Source organism: Anser brachyrhynchus (assembly GCF_964034855.1).
Source record: "Anser brachyrhynchus genome assembly, chromosome: 2".
Lineage (NCBI taxonomy): Eukaryota > Metazoa > Chordata > Aves > Anseriformes > Anatidae > Anser > Anser brachyrhynchus.
In genome coordinates, this window is record NC_137695.1 from 115,700,141 (window position 1) to 115,720,762 (window position 20,622).

At 38.9% G+C, this 20,622-nt stretch overlaps 1 protein-coding gene across 2 annotated transcripts; it reads left to right on the forward strand.

The window, feature by feature from the left end:
• The first annotated feature begins 8,668 nt into the window (after window positions 1-8,668).
• Window positions 8,669-19,366, forward strand: RNF138 (ring finger protein 138). Of its 2 annotated transcripts, none has more exons than XM_080578395.1 (7): window positions 8,669-9,271; window positions 10,222-10,387; window positions 11,916-12,031; window positions 13,536-13,604; window positions 14,097-14,202; window positions 15,047-15,154; window positions 16,131-16,527. In XM_080578395.1, the coding sequence occupies exons 1-7, from the start codon at window positions 9,165-9,167 to the stop codon at window positions 16,209-16,211; spliced, it is 753 nt and encodes a 250-aa protein (XP_080434521.1). In that variant the 5' UTR covers window positions 8,669-9,164; the 3' UTR covers window positions 16,212-16,527. The 2 variants fall into 2 exon arrangements, with proteins under 2 accessions (XP_080434521.1, XP_080434522.1); XM_080578396.1 differs by lacking the exon at window positions 16,131-16,527 and adding an exon at window positions 16,557-19,366 and having other exon boundaries at window positions 8,680-9,271.
• The last annotated feature ends 1,256 nt before the right edge of the window (window positions 19,367-20,622 follow it).

A 20,622-nucleotide genomic window follows, 5' to 3' on the forward strand; every position in this document is an offset into this window, starting at 1 on the left:
GGTCTAGATTTTCACCATTAAAAACAGAGGAAGATGTGAAATGGGAGCTCTCGAAAACTAGAAATGTGTCCCCACTGCCTCCCAAATTTCATTCCAAAATATTAAGGGCCAATGTAAGGAACAAATAAAATCACCACAAACTAATAATTATTTCAGTCTAACTCCCTTTAGACGCTTAAGCTGAATGCTATTATTAGAAAATATATTTGAATAACACTGAACCAATAGCATAATGCTTGAGGAATTGCAGTAGTAGAAGGAAATGAATACTCTTCCCTAGGTACAACCACAATGTTGTAATAAGGCTTTGAACCAAAAAAACATTCAGAGCAATGTGTGAACATTTCATGGAATAAAACTTAACAAGCCGCTGCTTCTCATCTCTTTGGTATGTCTGAGTAAAATGAGAGCTCATTGGAGAATTGTGAAGAATGTATAGAAAAATATGGACCTGTACAGGAGCTTGGAGGTGCTGTAACAAGATGATGACATTGCAAAAGTGCTTTTGAGTTTATTATCCCAGCATAGTAAAGTCAAACTGGCAGAAGAATTCTCTGATTTTTTATTTTTTATTTTTTTATTAGAACCTATTTGTGTTTCATAGAATTCGAGATGAATTACTATTTTAAAATCATAGTACTCAAATAGTACTTAAAATGGATGCTGTTTCTAGCATATGATTACAATACAATACATTTTGTTTGCAGTTGTTACATTTTTTTTCGTAGAACTTAGCTCCGTGTGACCTGTTTTGTAGAAACAACTGTGTTTTGGCAAGTCAGTAGCTTTTTGCTATTTTTCTTGGGGAGAAGTAGGTTTGCTTTCAAAACGTCCTTGAAAATGTTAATTATTTCCAGAATGAATAAGACATTAATAATCTAAATACAATTGGTTCACTTCTAATAATCTGTTCCTCAGAAGTAGTTTTCAAGTATAACCACTGTTAGTAAGCAAATAGTGAGAGACTGGTGGAATTCCCTAAAGAAGACTGACAGCTTTTCTTATTTACATATTTATAGCATATATTTTTTACAAAACATATGTATATATATTTATATATACACATTTATGTTGAAAGTTTAGATTTTTTGTCCCATTCATTCTCTTTCAGGGTAAGACCTGTTAGAGCAGGTCAGACATGTAACAATCCTAGAGTGATTGAGGTCTTGAAGTTCAAAGGGCTTTAGTTTTGTCTATTAAACAGCAATTTTGACATCACTATTAAAATGTTTCTCTGATTTATAGAATTTAAAGTCCTTATATTTTTTGTTATTTGAATTCTTAAATGACACTTTATTTGGGTTGCTAGCTAAGAAAACATATCTGCTTTTCAGTTACTGCACTTTTGATACTCAGAAAATCTTGAAGTTTCATCCACACACATTTTGCAATTTCAGTAAGCTGAAATCAGTGCCTCCACCAAGAAATAAGACCATATTCTGTACAGAAAACTAAGTAGGACTCCTCTACTAAGGAAGTGCTGATGCTTAATATGGGCTCCTGAGAATTGGTAGTTTGGTCACACATGCTCTGAGTGTATCACAGCAATTAAATGACGCTTTTATCAAATGTCTATAGTTGTAGTGTTCAGTATTTTCATCCATTCTCTCCTAATGTCACGGTTATGTTAAGAATGCTTTTCTAGATCAATATCCTGACATGCTGGCACAGTGTACATTAGCAAGGCTGACCTTTTGCTAACACAGCATACGTCACACCTAGCTACCTGTCATAGACCCATGCTACATTTTTAACAATGGCAATAGAAGTGTATAATGATATCTTGCCAAAGAAGTCCAAATACATTTGTTATTACTTGTACTACTAAAAATGTATCTTATATCTGCTGCCACTAACACTATACTACCTCCTATTCCCAGATATTCTTGTCCTTTATGCCAGCGTGACATAGATGAGGATGATCTAATGGATCATTGTCTCGCTGCAGACCAGAAAGGAGAGCAGTGGCAATGTGCTTAAGTAGATATTTTACTGTATTCACATGCTAAACTGATTGATTCTAGCAAACATTACTGATAGCAGAAAACAGACAAGCATAAAATATATTAATTGCTTAATTCTTTTATACAGTGCAGGAAAAACACACCTATATCACACCTAAGGGTATATATATATACCCTTTCCCCTGCTGTCACAGACAACTGTGGATGCACATAATATTTAAAATATTTACTCACAGCCGATACAATGAACATTATTAGTTTCAGTGACTTGTCTGCTTTAAAATCACGTGTGTGCTATTTCTCTCTAGTGACCTAACTCAGTTTCCTGTGCAGCATTTGCTGTGTATTCTAATCTGGATTTTGGGGTCATAATTTGAGAACTGCTTATGTATGCAGTCTTTCATAGGGTGTTTTTTTTTTTTTTTTTAGGTTAAGATAACTTCACATAAATAGCTTAATTCTGAATGTTTACGAAGGTTGAAAGGTCTTATTGTGACTGTCTTTGTAGGATCAAGGCCCATTGAGTGTACAGGCTCAGATCTCTACAAGTATGTGGGTTATTTGTTACTAATTTATATATTATTGGGATGATAAACAAATAGATGATAAACAAATGGATAAACAAATGGTTTGGGTAACAAACAAATGTTGTTTTGTATAAAACAAAAGCATTTGCATGTCTAATCTCTTGTTAGCTAGAGGAAGTGAATACATTAACCGTAAGATGTACGGTGACCAACAACCCCTGGGATGTCTGCAGGCACAAATTACACATCTGAGATTAGCATAATTGATGTTGACCTGTAAGTGCATTGTCCCTAGCAGTATTCACGTTGCTCAGAGAATGCCATTTGGCCATAACAGACCCACTTATTTTACATTTATGTTTTTTAAACACTGACGTGTTCTTCTGTAAGAACTCCAAGACGGAAATTGAATACTTCCTTCCTTCCATTTATTTAGAGTGTTGTCCAATTTATTGTTTGACGCCTGGGACAGATCCAACTTATTTCATCAGAAATTTTATAAGGCATCTTCAACCAAAACATACATTCCATTATGAAGACTACATAGCGAGTCTTCATATTTTGAAGCTACTGGGCTTAATTTTCTTACATATGTCTTGCCTTTTGCAAACAAGAGGTCATGAAAAGAACTGAGCAGATAACTGCACCACGAAGTGAAAAAGTGTGGCAGATGCTAACAGAGATAGCATAGTCAGGTACTCACAGGTGCCAAGATATGGTTTCTGTCCTCTGTTCTGTTGTTGTCTAATGGTGCGGCAAGGCAAAGGTTCTTGATTATCTCATTTCTTAAACAAGTATACATATTACTTGTGTTTATAAAGTACTTGGAGATCCTCAAAAGAAGCCCTACATACTTGAAATGAAACTTGTTTAAACAATCCATTTGTATTCTGTAAGAACCAAAGATGACACAGTTGTACTTAAATTAAGAAAGGTGTTGCAGCTGTTTGCTGAGAGGCCTGTAAGGTAGAAAATGCATCACAAACATTAACATGCTTTTAGAATTTCTCAAGAATGTTAGTTAATTCTTTCCTATATTTATCTTTGATACTCATGCAAACAAAGTGCCAAAGGAAGATATAAATCATTATTATTATTATTATTATTATTTTTAAATGAGGCAAAAGCACTAAAGAAAATGATGTCCAAGTGGAGGGCAGAGGTGAAGAACTGTTTTAATAATTTGAACCTATAATTAAAGCATATAACAGAAGCAGAACTATGTATGATAGCATTTAATGATAGCTCGCATGACTTGAGTATTTATTTATATACACAATAATATAACATGCATCACCAAATTGGACTCTAACAAATAGCATTAGCATTGTTTGCTTTTGCAGAATCACTTAATTCATCTGTTTCTGCACTTGACATTCTCATTTATTTCAAGTTGCATAATGATTTCTCTTGCTCTGTGTTGCAGTGCTTACGCCTACAGAGTAGAAAGTTAGACAGTAAACTTTGAACATGAATGTAAACCCATTGACACCAGTATTTTGTTGACTGGTAACCCAAACGGTCAAAATGAAATCTGTTAACACATTAATTAGTAGTATCTTGATTTTCAATATAATATCCCTTTATTCTTTATGTCTAAACAATGTCGGAGAAGTTCTTTTTGAAAGTGTGCTGGATGGGTCATTCTCAGAATATGTGCATGCACTCTAAGCAGCACAGAAAGACTACTGAGTAGCAGTGGAAGAACATGTCCTGTAGATAAAAACAGAAAACAACATTTAGCCTTTTGCAATTAATGGTGTGTTAGCAATTTGCTTAGACCTAAAAATGTTGGTTTTCTTTTTCCTTAAACATTGTTTTGTCTCTGAATCAATTTCTTGAATTAAATTTCAATTTTGTAAAAAAATAAATAAATAAATCTGTAAGGATAAAAAGAAATATTGTCAGTTTCTCTACAGAAAACAGATGGTCATGAACTCATTGATAGTCCAATATACAGATACATCGGCTTGTACAGTGACCTCTATCTGTTTGCAGCTCCATTCCAGGAGCAGGCTGGTCTTTTGGATATTGATGGTGACAATGCAATGCTGGAGGTAGATGACAAACAATTTTTCAGATGCTATAGCACTAAACAAATCAGAACAACAACAACAACAACAAAAAAGCAAAACAGTATCAGGCATACTATCTACTGTCAAGGACAGTATTACTGACCATGTAAGAATGCACACGAGTTTCCATTTCCAGCTTATGCAAGATGAGGCTCAAAATTAGCAATGTAGGTAAGTGAAAGACATCTTGAAAGAATAACAAGAAGTGAATATTATGTTTATGATAAGAACATAGAAACCTGTTCAAGATATTGACAGGGTAATAAGACTATAAAATTAGTAACACTGTTTTTATATGTGCACTTTAACACAGTATCTTTCACAGATGCTGTTGATCTGTAAGAAATTAAAATTCATGTTCATGCACAGAAGCATGTATAGTGATTAAAGTAGCTCAGTGGTAATATGTTAACAAGGAAAAGCCTGGCAGGCGTTAGGTCCTTGCTAGTTCTTCTTGAAATCAGAAAGGGACTCTTTCTGGGGAGAGAAAGATTCAACATTTCATGAGTTTGGAAATTTATTTCCCTTTCCCTTTGAGAACTGTCCTTGGGTGTGAAAACTTCCCAGTCAGAAAGATGGACAGTGCTGCTCCAAAGCATGAACTTTGTGGGAACATTTGAGTAGTTACTCAAAAAAAAAAAAAAATCTGTTCTGCTAGAAGCAAAGTAGTCAGATTGATTGGTATATAAATTATTGGACTTATGGCTTCCTGCACATCTAAAAAACAATGTATGGAGAATTGTTTGTATGTAGGAATTAAGTTCCCTCTGGAGGAATGTTCTTTTTAATGTTGTCAGAGGCTGCAAGCATTCTTTTTAGGTAGTGATACAGAGACAGCTGGCAAACGCAAAGGATTTTCACATGGCACCTCCTGATCACTGTGCAGCTACACAGTTTTCTCTTTCCCCTCCTGCTTACATGTCTTGTCTCTGACAGCTCCCAAGGAACTCCAGATAGCTGCCCTTTTCATACTGACAAGGAGATGCACTGTTGCAGCAGCAGCATTGCCAGGAAAGCAAACAAAATAATAGCTACTCAAAGCAACAACTGTACAAAAAGTAGTTGTACAAAGTTGTAAAATAGCTGTGCAAACGTGGTCTAAAATGTACCTTTCCAGTGACAGTTGCCCCCAGCAAACTGCAAAATTTTATGAGCAATTCTATAAGTTTTCACTGTCGAAATTTCATTTCACAAACACTCTTTATCTTGAGGAATAAAAAGTTGGCAGGGCCATTGATTTCATTTAATCTAAAAATTCTGATTTAAAATGCTTTCCTTCAAATAAATGTGTTTCATAAACTTCAGCTGCCTGATTTCTTTTTACATGTTGTCTACGTCAATGGCAAAAAGTACATAAGATTTACAAGGCTGGTGCCATGCTGTATATCGCTCCATGGCATACTAGTTGTCTACTCCAAGGTCACAGCTTTATTAAAGGATCAAGATTTACAATAATGTTAGATGCAGCATGAATGCCTTCGGACACGTCTTCCTGTAGTTTACTTCTCTGAGGTCACCGGCACAATTTCTCCCCCTGCCAAAAGCTACTAATCAATCAATGCTGTGGTCTCCTGAACAAAGTTCAAATGGACCTATCATGTTCCTTTAGTAATAAATCTTTGCTTTTGTTTAACACCTGCCTTCAGAGAACGTAACCCTCTTTACCTGTGGTAATTAATTTACCTTTACGGCAGCCTTATTTGGTGATTAAAAACTGTTCTCCTTTCACAGATTGAGGAATTGAGGCCTGATGACACGCTTACCTGAAGTCCTACAGGGAGACTGAAAAGGCTGGGAGGCCCGTGGCTGTGTGGAAGCCTCACCTGCTGAGGCTGAAGGCCATGCTGTCTCCCTCCCAGCTAATAATGCATGGCAGCTCTGTAGTGCCTAAACTGGGCCTTCTGTAATTCTTCCTGTTTAATGTAGCTTCATGGCATGAGTAGGGCATATCTGAATTTGGCTATACAGGTATGTACAGTCCAAACAGGTGCACAGAGACATACAAAAAGCTTTCTGCAGGCTCTTCACCACTCAAGGTGTAGTTGGGTGTTTTCTTCCGGCTGTACTTACACTACCGAAGAGGTCACTGCCACCAACTGCTGTTTCCTCTGGTTCCCTCTTTCCTCTCCAAGCCATGGTCCCAGATGGCAACAGGGGCATTGCCTCTTACTTCTGATCACTGGCAGATACAACATATATAGCTCTGATGGATGTCTGAAGCCTAAATAGTTTTGAAGAGCTGGAGACATACGTGAACCACAAGGCTTAGTGTTTTGTACTCTCTCTGCCCTAAAAATTTAATCACAGGCTAGAGAGAGCTCCCTACCTAGCGATCTCTTCTAGACGTCTACTTGTGGTAGAGACAGCTGCAGTCCCAAGGAGAAAAGGAACATGAAGGTGAAGGAAACATTTATCTTCAGCCCAGAGAGACCAGGCCCAACCTGAATCTTAGTTTTATTACAAACTAATATATCTACAAATTAATATATTCCGAAACAAATACAATCTCTATGAATCTGTTTCTTTTTAAAGTATTGCCAGAATTGTGTTTGTTGTTTATCTGCCAAGAGTTATGTTCAGAGGAGGTCAGTGCTAGATGGGCTTAGCAAGTCCAAGGTCTTCTCAATAGAGAGAAATTTGTTGGCATAGCTGTACCACTATAACTATATTCTTACAACTCATTATTGTGGAATAAAAGCGTGCAGTCATACTGCTGGCTTACTGTTAGAAGTTTCTATCAGTATGATTCAGTAGGTAGAAATTGTGACCCAGATATTACTAATACCAGTAAAACTACACATAGAAATACTGCTAGTGTTAGTAAATCTATAAATGATTTTTTGTACGTACAACTTATTTTTTTCCTATCACAAGCAATTAATTCTTTGACATAACATATTTGTTTATTTATTTATTTATTTATTGATGATGGATATGTGTATATGGAAAGCACTCCATACACGAGGCAAAGTATCACAGAAAGTAAGTAACTAATTTTGGTTATCCTGATGGTCTTTCTTGCTCAAAACTGAAGAGCTGATGTGTTTCTCGTGCTGGATGGTATCCAGATGGCCACAGTGAGAGGTCAGGTGCATTCCTGAATAGCCTACGCGAGGCCGCATGGGGTCATCTTTCCACAAGCCATCTTCTGAGCCTTGTTCTGCAGCTGATGCAGCTGGCGCAGTCACCTCACCGCTAGGCAGTGTGTTCCACTGGCAATGCCTTACAGCGGAGCAAAGGGCACACACATACTTTTTGTTTTGCGTAGGCTTTAGACTTTCTTTAGGCAGAGGTATTAGTGAAAGCCAGCTTTGTCAATATACCATGCTGAACCAGCTGCAGAACATTCAATACCTCAAGAGTTTCCTAACACAAAGTCCTAAATTTATTAGTGCTAGTCAGCATAACTGGAAATGTTCAGCTAGTTAATAATTGAAGCTCCTGAATGTTATGACATAGATGAAATGTCTGCCCTTCAGCTGAGTTGGCGGCGCATTTTTATTATCTCCCGGAGAGTCAGGGTGCCCTTACAAGACCTGCTTGCTACCCTGTAGCGCTTCCCCTAGCTACTTCAGGGGCCAGCATTTATTTTATACTTTTTCACATCGGTGTTTGCAGTTGCATCATACTCAAAATGGGGGTGCCGACAGGGACATGGGGTTGCAGCAGCTGGACATCTGGGCGGCACCACCTTCCCAGGAGTCGGATTTTTCCTAACTCCATGAACTTTTGTGTGCCGAGAAGCGTCAGGAGCACAGCACAGGTACCGGCCCTGCGGCCGCACCGTGCCGGGGTGCGAGCACAGGCCCAAACCCACGGCCACGGGGGGCCCGGCGGAGCCCCCTGGCGGCGGGCACAGCCCTGCCTCCCGGCTCGCCCCTGCGGCCGGGGCCAGCGGCGACAAGCCGCCCTTCGCCAACGCAACCCGGGCACCCCTGGGGGCCGGACGACCCGGCGACATGGGCGCCCTCCCCGCCGTCCCTAAGCCCGGGGCCGCGACCGGGGTGGCGGCCTGCGGGAAGGGGCCGGCACCGGCGGCGGGGCTGGCACCGGCGGTAAGCACGGGGCGAGAGGTGAAGGGTGAGGGGGCGCCGTGCCGTGCCGTGCCGCGCCGGGCGGAGCGGGGCGAGGCCGCCCCGCCGTGTCACAAGAGTCCCGCCGGGCCGGGAGGCGATCGCCATGGAAACTCAGGCCCGCCCCAGGCCCCGGTCCCGCCCCTGTCCCCCGGGCGAAGCGGTGGCGGCGGCGGCGGGGCCTGGGCGCAGCATGGAGCCGGGCCGGGCGAGCCGCGGCTGAGCCGCTCGCAGGCTCCGCGGCGGGGGCGGCAGCGCTCCGCGGGCAGCGGCAGGTAGCAGCGAGGCCGGGGGGCGGGGAGGGAGCGCCGAGGGGCGGCGGCGGCGCTTCCCGAGCCGGGCCCGGGCCGTGCCGAGCCGAGCCGTGCCGAGCCGAGCCGTGCCGGGCCCCTTCGGTTCCCCCGCCGCCCACCTGGCGCCAGGTGCCCGCCCGCCGTCTTCTGGCGGCCCCGCGGGGGGCGCCCGTGGGGGGGGGGGGCTGGCGCCTGGCCCCCGCTCCGCGCTGAGAGGCCCCGGCGCCTGGCCATGGCCGGGGAAGCCGCCGCGCAGCGTTTCGACGAGGATGATTTCTACTGTCCCGTGTGCCAGGAGGTGTTCAAAACGCCCGTGAGGACCGCGAACTGCCAGCATGTGTGGGTATCCCTCCCTCCTTCCCTTCCCCTCCGTCCTGCGGAGGCGGTCGCCTCGCCTCCCCCGGGTCTCTGCCTTTATTTCTCTGCCTTCCTTCTCCCCCCCCCCCGCCCGGTTTTCAGGTTTTCGGGCAGCGCCCCGAGGTAAGGCAGCGGCAGGGCTCGGTGTAAGGCCGGCCCCGGAGGTGTCACCCGCACCCGGCTCTTTTGTGGCGGCCCGGTTAGAAAAGGCACGTCTTGAAGCAGGTCCCCCCCCCGGCCTCTGGGTGCCTGCCGAGCTGAGCTGCAAGCGAAGGCAACTTAGAAACCTAACTGAAATTGCACTTTTAGGCTTCGTTTGTGCTTTCCCGTTCGCTTTCCGAACGGGGTCGTAGGTTAGTTGTTCCCTCTTTCCCTTCGTCCACTCCTAGTGGAAATCCGTGCGTTTTTGGAGGAATATTTAATCACAAAGTACTCTTCTACTAACCACACAGTGCGGTTAGTGGAAAGGCAAAATACCTTTGATAGTTGGTATACGAGGCTTCAAGAAGAAGCCAGGGGAGAAACGCAAAAGTGAATGGACTGGAATCTTTGGGAAAACTACAGAAATGAGGCTTTGCAGTATTTTTGGCTCCGCTTAAGGACAATAAACAGGAATTACTCTGATAAGATTTTCCAGTGTCACGTGGTTGCTGCACCATTTAATATCATTAATGATCAATCCAGTGCACAGCTCTGGAGCACTAGACAGAAAATAGTAAGATTTTTACCTAAAATTCATTGCCGGGGTCCCCTAATTTCCGTATACTTCTTTGTAAGCACTGTTTGTTTTTCTTATGTCTATCTTCTAAAGATTTTTGTTCAGTAGTCTGATGTATTGCTTTTTGCTAGTAATCACTCATCTCTCCTGAAGGACAAAGTATCTAACTTTTTTCACTTTGCTAATCTGTGTTTGTGGTAACTTTTCAATTTAGATTTTGCAGGAAGTGCTTCTTGACAGCTATCAGAGAAAGTGGAACACATTGTCCTCTCTGCCGGGGGAGTGTGACTAAAAAAGAAAGATCTTATCCCAAAAGGGCTCTAGATGTTGAAAACAATATGAAGAAAGCTTCTGGGGGCTGTAGATGCTGTGAGAAGCAGGTAGAGTAAAACTTTACAAAAAGTTGAATAATCTTGTTCTTATTTTTAAACAGGCACACTTGTTTGCCATTCATGTCTGGGAGCTAAAAAAAAAAAAAAAAAAGCCTGTAGTAGTTTGGACTTAGTTTTGTTTGGCTTGTGTATGTATGAGGCATGTGACGCCTACCATTAGGTACCTGTTAGGTATGCTTAACATGTAAACTGAGAGAAGATCTTGTATTGTCTACAGTGACTTTCTGAGTGGGGTGCCAGTTTTTCCCCCAAAACAATGAGAAATCTGGATATAGCTATAAAACTGGCAAAATAAAAGTTAGGTGACTGAAAATGGAAGTTAGAGGTATATGGAAAACCTCAGACACTTTCAGGAGGGAAATGAAAGTGCTTAGAGTTACTTCAAAACTTAAATTACAAACAACAAACACTACTTGATTAACTCTGTACATAACATACAATCATGTGGAGTTTCTCCCTGCCCCACAGAACATCAGTCTGTTTACTTTGTGGTGGGGGCATTATTATCGGAGCATCGGGTGAAATCCTGACACCACTGAAATCTAGAGTAATCTGCCTTCTGCTATAACTGGATCCAGGATTTTAGCAACCCATTTTATTTACATCAAAGTTCATCCGATCCATGTAATCGTTATGTTAATTGGATTTCAGTTGAGTCTTGGGTCTGCCAGTGTGCAAAGATCAGCTTTTTGCTTTGTTCCACTGATACATTCATATGACACAAATGGGAGAAAGAAACAATAACAAGTTGGTAAATCAAAAGGAAGAATGAAGCAGATCTTCAGAACTTTAATGAAATTTAGGCACAGGCTCATGAGATGTGGTCTTGTTCAGCTTCTAAACCTGTAAGCACTTCTGAGAGTGCTGCTGGACCTGAGATTCTGATTTAGGCCATGTCCAGCACAGCTTTGTTTGGACAAAATCTGGGCAACTCATTAGTGTATTACTTGCATCTAAAATGGATAGGCATCTATAAGCTGCTGTTCATTCATGTCCTCTTACATTTTTTTTTTCTCAAGGAGGAAAGTTGTATGTTGTCATAACACTCCTAATGCAAAAAGATTTCACTCTGAACAGAGAAACAGTGGGCCAGAGGACATAAGGAGCAGTGGTGTCTCCATCCTCAGGTCCCCTCCCCACAGTAGCTCATTAGTAATTGATCTTGGATGTGAGAGGTGTAGTTCCCATGGTTTTGTTTCAGTCAAGTGGAGTTTACTCACATCTTGCACCCCTGTGAGAGCTTTCTCAGTCGTCTGGCTGTAGAGGGTTTGGGGTGTGGAAACATTCTCCTTTCTCACAGTGATAGAAGCTCTACAGGGGGGAAAGAAAGGAGTTGAAGATCTTATGCTAGGAAGGAAAATGTTCATCCCGAGAGGGGAGGCACAAGTTAAAGAGTTTCTGCTGCATATGATGTCTAAATAATCCCTGCATGCATTGCTTTCTGTTGGCAGAATTCTCTTCCTTCTGTCCCTGGATTATTCAGTACGATTTGAATAATTTGGCATTTCATTTACAGGTTAGATTTTCATGGATGAGACAGCATTATAAAACGTGTAAGAAGTATCAGGATGAATATGGTGTTTCTTCTATTATTCCAAACTTACAGATTTCCCAAGATTCAACAGGGAGCAGGTAATCAGGGCGTTTTATGTATAACCATGCATCTTTTTTCCCCCCAAAGGATTTTTTTTTTTTTTTACCAGGACATGTTTTCTTTTAGTAATAATTATTTTCTGTTATATTACACTTCAAAAAATGACAGTTTTTCCGGATCTTTTTCTTTACTCAGCATACAGAAGAAAACCTTTCTACATGTTGGCTTGGAATGTCTTCTAGGGGCTCTTTTAAAAAAACATACAGTATTTCCAACTTACTTTCCTTGCTTTGACAGAATTTGAGCAGCTTGCTTTGTAACAGATTTCATAATATCTAGCCCCAAGGAAGTTCCCTTCATTTATTCCCCCCTCCCTTTTCATAAGTCTGTTTTAGTGGTTATCCTGTTTCAAAACATTACTGTGCAAGCTTTTGTTTTCAGGTTGAATTTGTTTTGAACTGATCTTTTACGAAATGTATGAGGAATGCCAGCATGTTACACACCATAAAATCAAATGCCATTTACCAGTTTGCTTTCAGACAGTAAAGCTCAAGAGCTTTCTTCCTCATACCTTCTGACTGATGTGTTTTGTTTTGGTTGTGGAGTTTTTTGAGGGGTTAGGGGGAGAGAAGAGATGGCGGGAGGGAGGTTTTTTGCAGACCATTTTTACATACTAGTTTCATGGAGATTTTTATTACATATAGCTTGTGCTTTATTTACTGTGTGTTGACATCCTATTTTTAGCACACTGAACTTCTGTGTGTTTGGTTTTCAGTCCATCTGTATACTGAAAGCAGAAGTTCAACTAGTTCTGGTAACAGCTTGTAGCAATGTTTAACTGAAGTTTCTGGATACTGTTATACAATTATTGATTATGCCACAGTAGAATACCTGTGCCTGTAACATTATAGAAGTATAAGAAATGTACTGTGACCAGATTTGTGATAATAAATATTCATGGCCTTAGGGTTGTCAGTGTATCTGAGCTGCCTCTTCTGGCATAACTTGAGGTGCATATGTGGTTAAATGTACTTTCTAAAATGTTGCTGTTTGTCACTCTTACTTTAGGAAAATGATATTGTGCACAGCATGAGGAAATAGTTCTTGCTGTAGTTGAAAGTTGTAAATAACTCAGGCAACCACGTGGTAGTTAAATGACTATTTACATAGCCATAAGTAAAAAAAAAAAAAATAAAATACTACCTGTCTTATGCTCTCATACTTCAAAATGCCTTCTGAGTTGCGTGATTGTAAACTCCATTACCATTACTGTTGACTAAATGCCTATTTTATTGTATACCAATTTCCTATAAAGTTGTGTGGTATTCCACTGAGGGTCACCATGGTAACTAGATACTGAGACATGCTTTGATCCAAAAGAAAAGTTGTGAAAGTTAAAATGTGTGCCATTTTATGTTTTGCCTTGAAATTCATGGGACTTAATGGATATATACGTATATTTTTGTTATTAATAAATTTTAAGAAATCTTGATAGTGGAGGACAATAATAACCTTTTAACTTTTTTTTTATTTCATATAAAGTAGCAGGAATGATACAATATCTGATAATGGAGGGATGGCTAATAATCAAATACTGCAAGGAGATACAAGGTAGGCTGCTTATTTTCTGATACTTACTATTACAACAGATCCATACAATCATAGTGTAAGCTTCTACTAACTAAAGAACAAAAAACAAGCTACAGAAAAAATATTTTTTAAAAAACTTTTGTTTCTTCTTCATTTGCATCCATATATTGGAATTTTTCAGTAGTTTCCTGAAGGATTTGAACTAAAAGGTATTACCAAGTAAGTAAGAACAGGATGTAGTTGCAATTGGATAAAAAGAAGTGTTTTCTGCAGTCCAAGCTTCAAAAGAATGCATTTAGATGTACAAATAATAAATTTGTTTTAAAATTGCAGTTTGGAAGTATCAGTGGAGCTCTGTTAGGTTCACTGTTATGTCATTAACGGTGTTTTATTTGTTGTTAATTTGTCATTATTTTCCTAAGTTCTGATAACAGATGAATTAAACTTTTCATAACACTACTTCCAAAACTTTTTTTTTTTTTGCTGTTTAATGCTGTGTATTTCTGTTTACAGTGGACATCCAACTTTCAAATGCCCCCTGTGTCAAGAAGCCAATTTTACCAGACAGCGCTTGTTGGATCACTGTAATAATAGACATCTTTATCAGATAGTTCCTGTAGTAAGTAGTCACCCCCTTCCCCCTTTTTTTTTTAAATACATTTTTACTGATGTATGCCTTTTAAGCTACTTTCATTTTAATTATGTGAAAATTAATTTAAGTGTGCAGTAACTAGTCTATATCTACACAGGTTGCTATAGACTTTTGAAAAGCACTATACTTAATGCAGTGCATTTGAATTGAAAACACTTAACCATCTTCTGTTTGTTTTTAAGACAGTTCTCACATAACTGCCTCATTTATCTCAAGCTGAAACAAACTCAGCTTCTAAGCTTGACATTAGCTCCTTTTCATTTAGTAATCCAGACCTGTTTTTACAGAATCTCATTTGTAACATAACTGTTGTTTCATGTGAAACCTACAGTTACCTGGGAAGTAACCTAAGGTTACTTAGGTTATTAAAAGGAGTGGAGGAGAAAAATCTGTTTGGTATTCAAATATAGGAATTTTTAGGAATGTTTAGGAGTTGTTATTTTTTCTTTTCACTTACTTGATCATCTCATTTCTATGAAAATCCTTCCAAACAGTAAGTAGGATTCAGTGATTACTTTCTTTTCTAAATTTTAAGCAATGGAAATTGGTGAAGGGAGTGCCAGACAGAAGTGATAATCCTCTACTTCTTAGAGAAACACTAACAAATTTGGCAAGCTGAAATTTAATTTTTGAATGTTACACCACTGAGGAAAAGAATACCTAAAACTATATTTTCTGTAAACATTTTTTACTGTATTTTGATAGTGGATAAGTAGTAGTCTAGTTATTCCTGTAGAACATGTTTTTAATGCGTTCTGAATTACCAGTAACTTTTTTTTTTTTTAATTCTCTCTTTTTCTCCCAAATTCAGATCTGCCCTATTTGTGTATCTCTTCCTTGGGCAGATTCTAACCAGGTTACCAGAAATCTTGTTAGCCATCTAAATCTGAGACACCAGTTTGACTATGGAGAATTTGTGGTAAGCTTTCTTGTCTTTGATACGTATGGGAACAAATAGTAACTTTTTTTTCTAGAAGTACAACTGCCAAATAAAAAATTTGTGCTTCACACTATGTTGCTGCTCTGGACAGAAGTCAGAAGTAGGCCTGTCTGTTCTTAACTTTGTGTTATCTGTATGGAATGCTACTGGGAATAGATGTTGTCAACACTTAAGCTATGCTCCAAACTGGTAGCTTAAGTCTTTAGCTTAGTGTTCTCAGTCTAAACTATTTGTTCTTTTATAACAGTCTATTACTTCTGCTTCTGAGGAAAATATGCTACTCTGTTTTATTGCCATTTTGCAGCTATCACGGCAGAAGTGGCTAAACCATAGTTCTCAGGACTCAAAAGTGCAGCTTTACAAGCTGGTGTTCTGCTACAGCCTCTCTTTCAGTATGTTGTGAGAGGGTCTGCAATGTGAAAAAGAGATGTGACATTGAATCATTGGTCTGGTTGTCTTCTTTCAGGCTCACTTTGAGTAAGTGGCCCTGGAGTAGATGCAAAACTACATAAGCAGATTGTTAGTCACTGGGTGGATCGTAAGTCAAGCCAGACAGATGAGACCTACATGCGGGATCAGGTCTCTGGAGAGTTCAAGCTGTAGTTTCTAGAGTATTTAACAGACTTTGGGGTGCACTGCTTTAGCCTTGGGTGGGACAAACATAGTATTTGAGGCATAGGCAGCCTCACATGGTAATGAACACAATGATAAGGTATGTTCTTTGTGTTGAGTGATCTGTGACAAAGATAAGAAGAGCCTGGAGATTGACTCAGGACTGGGCTCTTCAACATGAGTGCATCTTGCGTGTTTGAGGATGTAGAACTGGTGGTTGGAATTACGATTTGAGGAAGCTGCCAGAATTGCACTAAAAAGGTGTATTACTCTGGCATGTTAACATCTTGGAATATAGCTTTCCAAAAGTAGCAGGGTTAACCACCCATCTTTTGTGATACAGGTTTGCTTTCTCAATTTAAGCAGTATATTCTCCACAATCTATGATTACTGTTGCCTGGGGATCACGTCTAGTATTTATTAATGGAGAAGGTTATGGCTTGTTGGAAACCCTGGTGTAAGAATTGTGTGACACAGTCAGCTTTCCTGAGCTGACTATTCTGCAATGTAATTGAGCCAGGAAGAGAAGATGGACCCTTCTGTTTAATGAGCCTTGTCCCACTCATCTCATTCTTCTCCTGTCTCGTGGATCTTGTACTTACTTGGTTAAATAAAAGATACTGTGCAACATAAACAGTCGAGTACCACCAAGTACCACATGCCAATTCCTATGTAAAAATGTGGAAAATGAATGATTAAAGTAAAGACTCTGGTGCATCTCGAGTATTTGAATATTTGAGTATTTTGATGATGTTTTCATTTTGTTTAGAATCTTCAGCTTGATGAAGAAGCCCAATACCAAAACGCAGTTCAAGAATCCTGTCATGTGAACTTTTAAAGTATAGGCTCCCTTCATCTTACTGGCTGAGAAAAAAAAAATGTATTAATTCTGTTGGTAATCTGGAGCATATATTAATAAAAATGGTACCCAGTAACTAGTTTTCAGGCTTAATTTTTTCCACGCCAACAAGGACTTTTCATAAGTGATTTTACTAAAACTCAAACTAGATATTTTTACTGAGATCTGTCCCGGTGGAATTAGGGACCTTTTTGGAACATCTCACAGTTGTCTTGATTGTCTTTAACTTTTACTACTGTGTTAATTACAAAGTTTCTTATGTTAATGACAGATATTTTAACTGACCAGTAACAATTTGAAAACAGCATGTTGGAAAGCGATGCAAAGATGCTCTGTTGCACTGTCGATTTTTTTTTTAAGTTCATTTTTCATCTACTAAGATAGCTGTGAGATAATCATTTTTTCTTCTTCCTGCCCAAGGACAAAGTTTTATTTGATGTTGTGATTTGTTTTTTACCATTGCTATGTAAATGAAAATAATGCCAATGTAAGAAATCAGAATACTTGTTTTGTATAGATCAGCAATGCAGAGGAGGTTTCTTTCATTTTCACTGAGAAAGAATGATACCATTGCCTGGGAATAATTACATCTATGTTTTCCCTCTTTGAGCATAACTGAAGTAGGACACTTGCTTAGTAAACTGGATGAAGAGTTTTCCCTGTACTCCCAACTATTAATGAAGACAGTGCTCCCAATATATTTTCTGAGCAATCCAAGATGGCATGCAAAAGGTATGCTTTCTTAATATATGACTGTAGCCAGCTAGTTTTTCATATTTCTGGAGCTTTTTTAAAAACTTCTACAGTTGTTTTAAGAATTTAAGTTTGGTTCTGTCCTGTCTTTCTTGGGAGACTGCGTAAGTAGAGAACTAATTGGCTTCAGACCTACCAGTGCTCAGAAATGAACTTGTTTATTTTGGTAAAACTGTTTAAAACTTCAACACCTACTGCATCTGAATGCTTGAAAAAACAGTTGAGAATAAAAGCTTCTTTTAAAATAATTAACAACATACTCCTATTTTAGATAACCATACCCCCAGCAAGACAGCTATTAAAATCAGAGAAGAAAATCACCTAGGCAATTTTGAATTCAAATGGAAAATCAATTTTTTAAAATAACGTTCAGATATTTAATACTAATGGGAGGAATGGGAAATAAAGCTGCACAGATAACTTTTTTGGAGGTTCAGACAGAGTTCTGAATATATACCTTTTAGGACTGACTCTTCATGTTGCGTTACTATCATCCATTGGCAAACTGTTGTTCGTAACGTGTACTGTATATGTGGTGAAGAGCATACTCAGTAGTTTTTCTAGTCTAGTTAATGAGTTATATGTAATAATATCAGTTGTGCAGCAGAAGTACAATCTGCTTCTTGTACCCTCTCTCCCATTTGCTCTCCAGGGTTTTGATTATTCTTTAAATACTAGAGCATTTCTTATTCTAAAACTGTTAAGGTTGAAATGCCTCATTCTACAATGTAATGGGTTTCAAAACTGAACCCTAGTTATAATATGTTGAATGTTGGAACTAAAATGCTATACATTGTAACTTGAAATGTCTATCTTCTATTTTTAAAAAGTCTAAAACATCACTGAAGGAATCATAGCTGGCTAAAATACAGCTAAAATCAGCTATTTCAGAGGCGTCTAAAAGTTAACATCCCTTTTATAAAACATGCATAGTATTTTTTTTACTGGCTTGATACAGTATTTTGACAAAAAGCCAGAATTTGATCTGGTGCTCCACCTTCCTTGTTTGCCTCCGTATTCCTATCTGAGTATTCTCACTCTAAGCTCTAGTGCTTGTTTTGACCACATACTGTTTTGGTGTGGTTCACTCCAAATGTGATCTAACTGAAAAGTTTTCGATTTTTTTTCTCTGCTCCTCTGTAAAGCTAGCTATGAAATACTGTCCTTAAACAGAAAGAAATTTCAAGGTAGCCTGATACTAAAGGTGTAACTTAAAATAAAATGACCATGGTGTTTGGTTTTTATTGCTGCGTAAATTTTCTAAGGAATTTAATAGTTATATGAAACTTTTTTTAAATTCAGTGAAATATTTGTCTGATCTGGCAAAAAATGCCTATAGCCAATACAGATTCAGAACACCTCTTGGACACTGGAACTAGTTATTTCTGTTACTTGAACATACCTTGAGAATTGCAAATAAATTTACATCTACTTTAAAACTCTGGGAAATATGTTTTTTCTATAGCAATAATTAGTTGTCACTTGGTGCATAGTTGCTGAAGTAGCATTTTGGTCATGTTTAAATGTTGAAAGACTCAAATGCACGTTTTAAAGCAACAAATGGCTATAAATGCAATATAAAAAAACCTTGCAAAATGTTTATCCTCTTTATTTGCATATACTAAGATCTGTATTGGTAGGCGCTGCCTTGGTTAATGTTTTATACTTCTAATATGAAGATACTGCATCCAGTACATTCACTAGGTAAGCATTTAATGAAAATGAACGATCTGATTAAATATGCTGCTGCTGGTCATGATCTTTCTCACTGAAACTTAAAACGTTCACAAAAAGCTGTATATTTGTAATAGGTCATGCTTACACGCAGAACATAAAACCTTTACTGGGACATTGCTGTTGAAAAATGTTTTCATGTTCATGTTGCATTGTGTATGGTTTCAATATGCTACATTATGTTTGAATTTTACCTTCTGTTTTGTTTTTTTTGATTAAAATATTTTATTTTCTATTTGTCTCTTTGTTGCATAATAAAGATGATCAATTCCTTTGACACTACTTCTTCCTTTCCAGATGCTTTGTAAACTTCAGTTAATTGTCATTCATATGCCTTCATAGGATGTTGCTGGAACTAATGAGTTTGATCTTGGCTCATGATCCTCTCATGAGCTGACAAGCTACCTGAAATCACATCATAAGATCTTTCCATGAAGCAAAAACGGTGATAGGTTGGACAAAACTGTTACTCATGCAGCCTTTCCTCCCTCACACATTAGTACGTTGCTGTCCCATGTGATGTTAACAGAAAAATAACCTCCTAAAAGAAGGAAAGATGTATGTAACACTTGGCACTGATAGCAAACCTTGTTATTTGAAAGTAGACTTACTGAAAAGAGTTAATGTTCTTCTGAGGAAAGACTAGTTGATAGGTTTGGGCTGGCTGAATTTTTGGACCAGCTTGGTGGCATGCAGGTGATTTACCCTTCTGCCCCTGTATTTTTGAGCAGAAAAACTCTTGGTTATTTTTTGTGGTTTTGCATTCAAGGATCATAAACATGATAATATGGTTAAGACATTTGAGTTAACATCTTATTTTGAATGATAGAATATGGCAAAATATATACATTTAGTTTTTATTAGTTTATTGTTCTTTCTCCTTAGAATGTAGTTTTGTGAGCTCTAAACAGATTATTGTACCACCTAAATCTGGTTATAAGCCCTTTGTTAGAGATTCCATTTAATTTTCTTTTACTGTAGCAAAGTATATTTCATTATGTAGAGAGAATGTACTCAGTGTGTTTAATTCTCATTGTCAGTGCGTTCATAATAGGATAAGTGAGCTCCGTAGAACTCCTCTTCGTCCTGCTCTAGTCCTAAGCCAGGACTTCATTCCCAAGGAGACAAGGGGTCACTTGTGTTGTCTTCTGACAGGTAGTCAGGGCTAGAATGTATTCTGTGTTTGGGAAGCATTTTTCGGTCCCCTCTTTAGATGTTACTTCTGAGACCAATGGGATTTGAACACGAGAGTGCTATATATAAGTGTTTCTAGAGTATTTTTTTAGTATCCTGTGTTTTATGCTGAAACACGTGAATTCATGGATTCTCAAAGCATGTACTCTTTGCTGGGTCTTGTAAATACTATGCACTTTGTGAAATGACACTAGAACCTGCAGCCAAAGTTGTTTTATTACAGACAAGGAGAGCTACAAGGATATCTTGCAAGAGGAACCTCATAATGTTCAGCAAGGAGAGGTGTAAAGTCCTG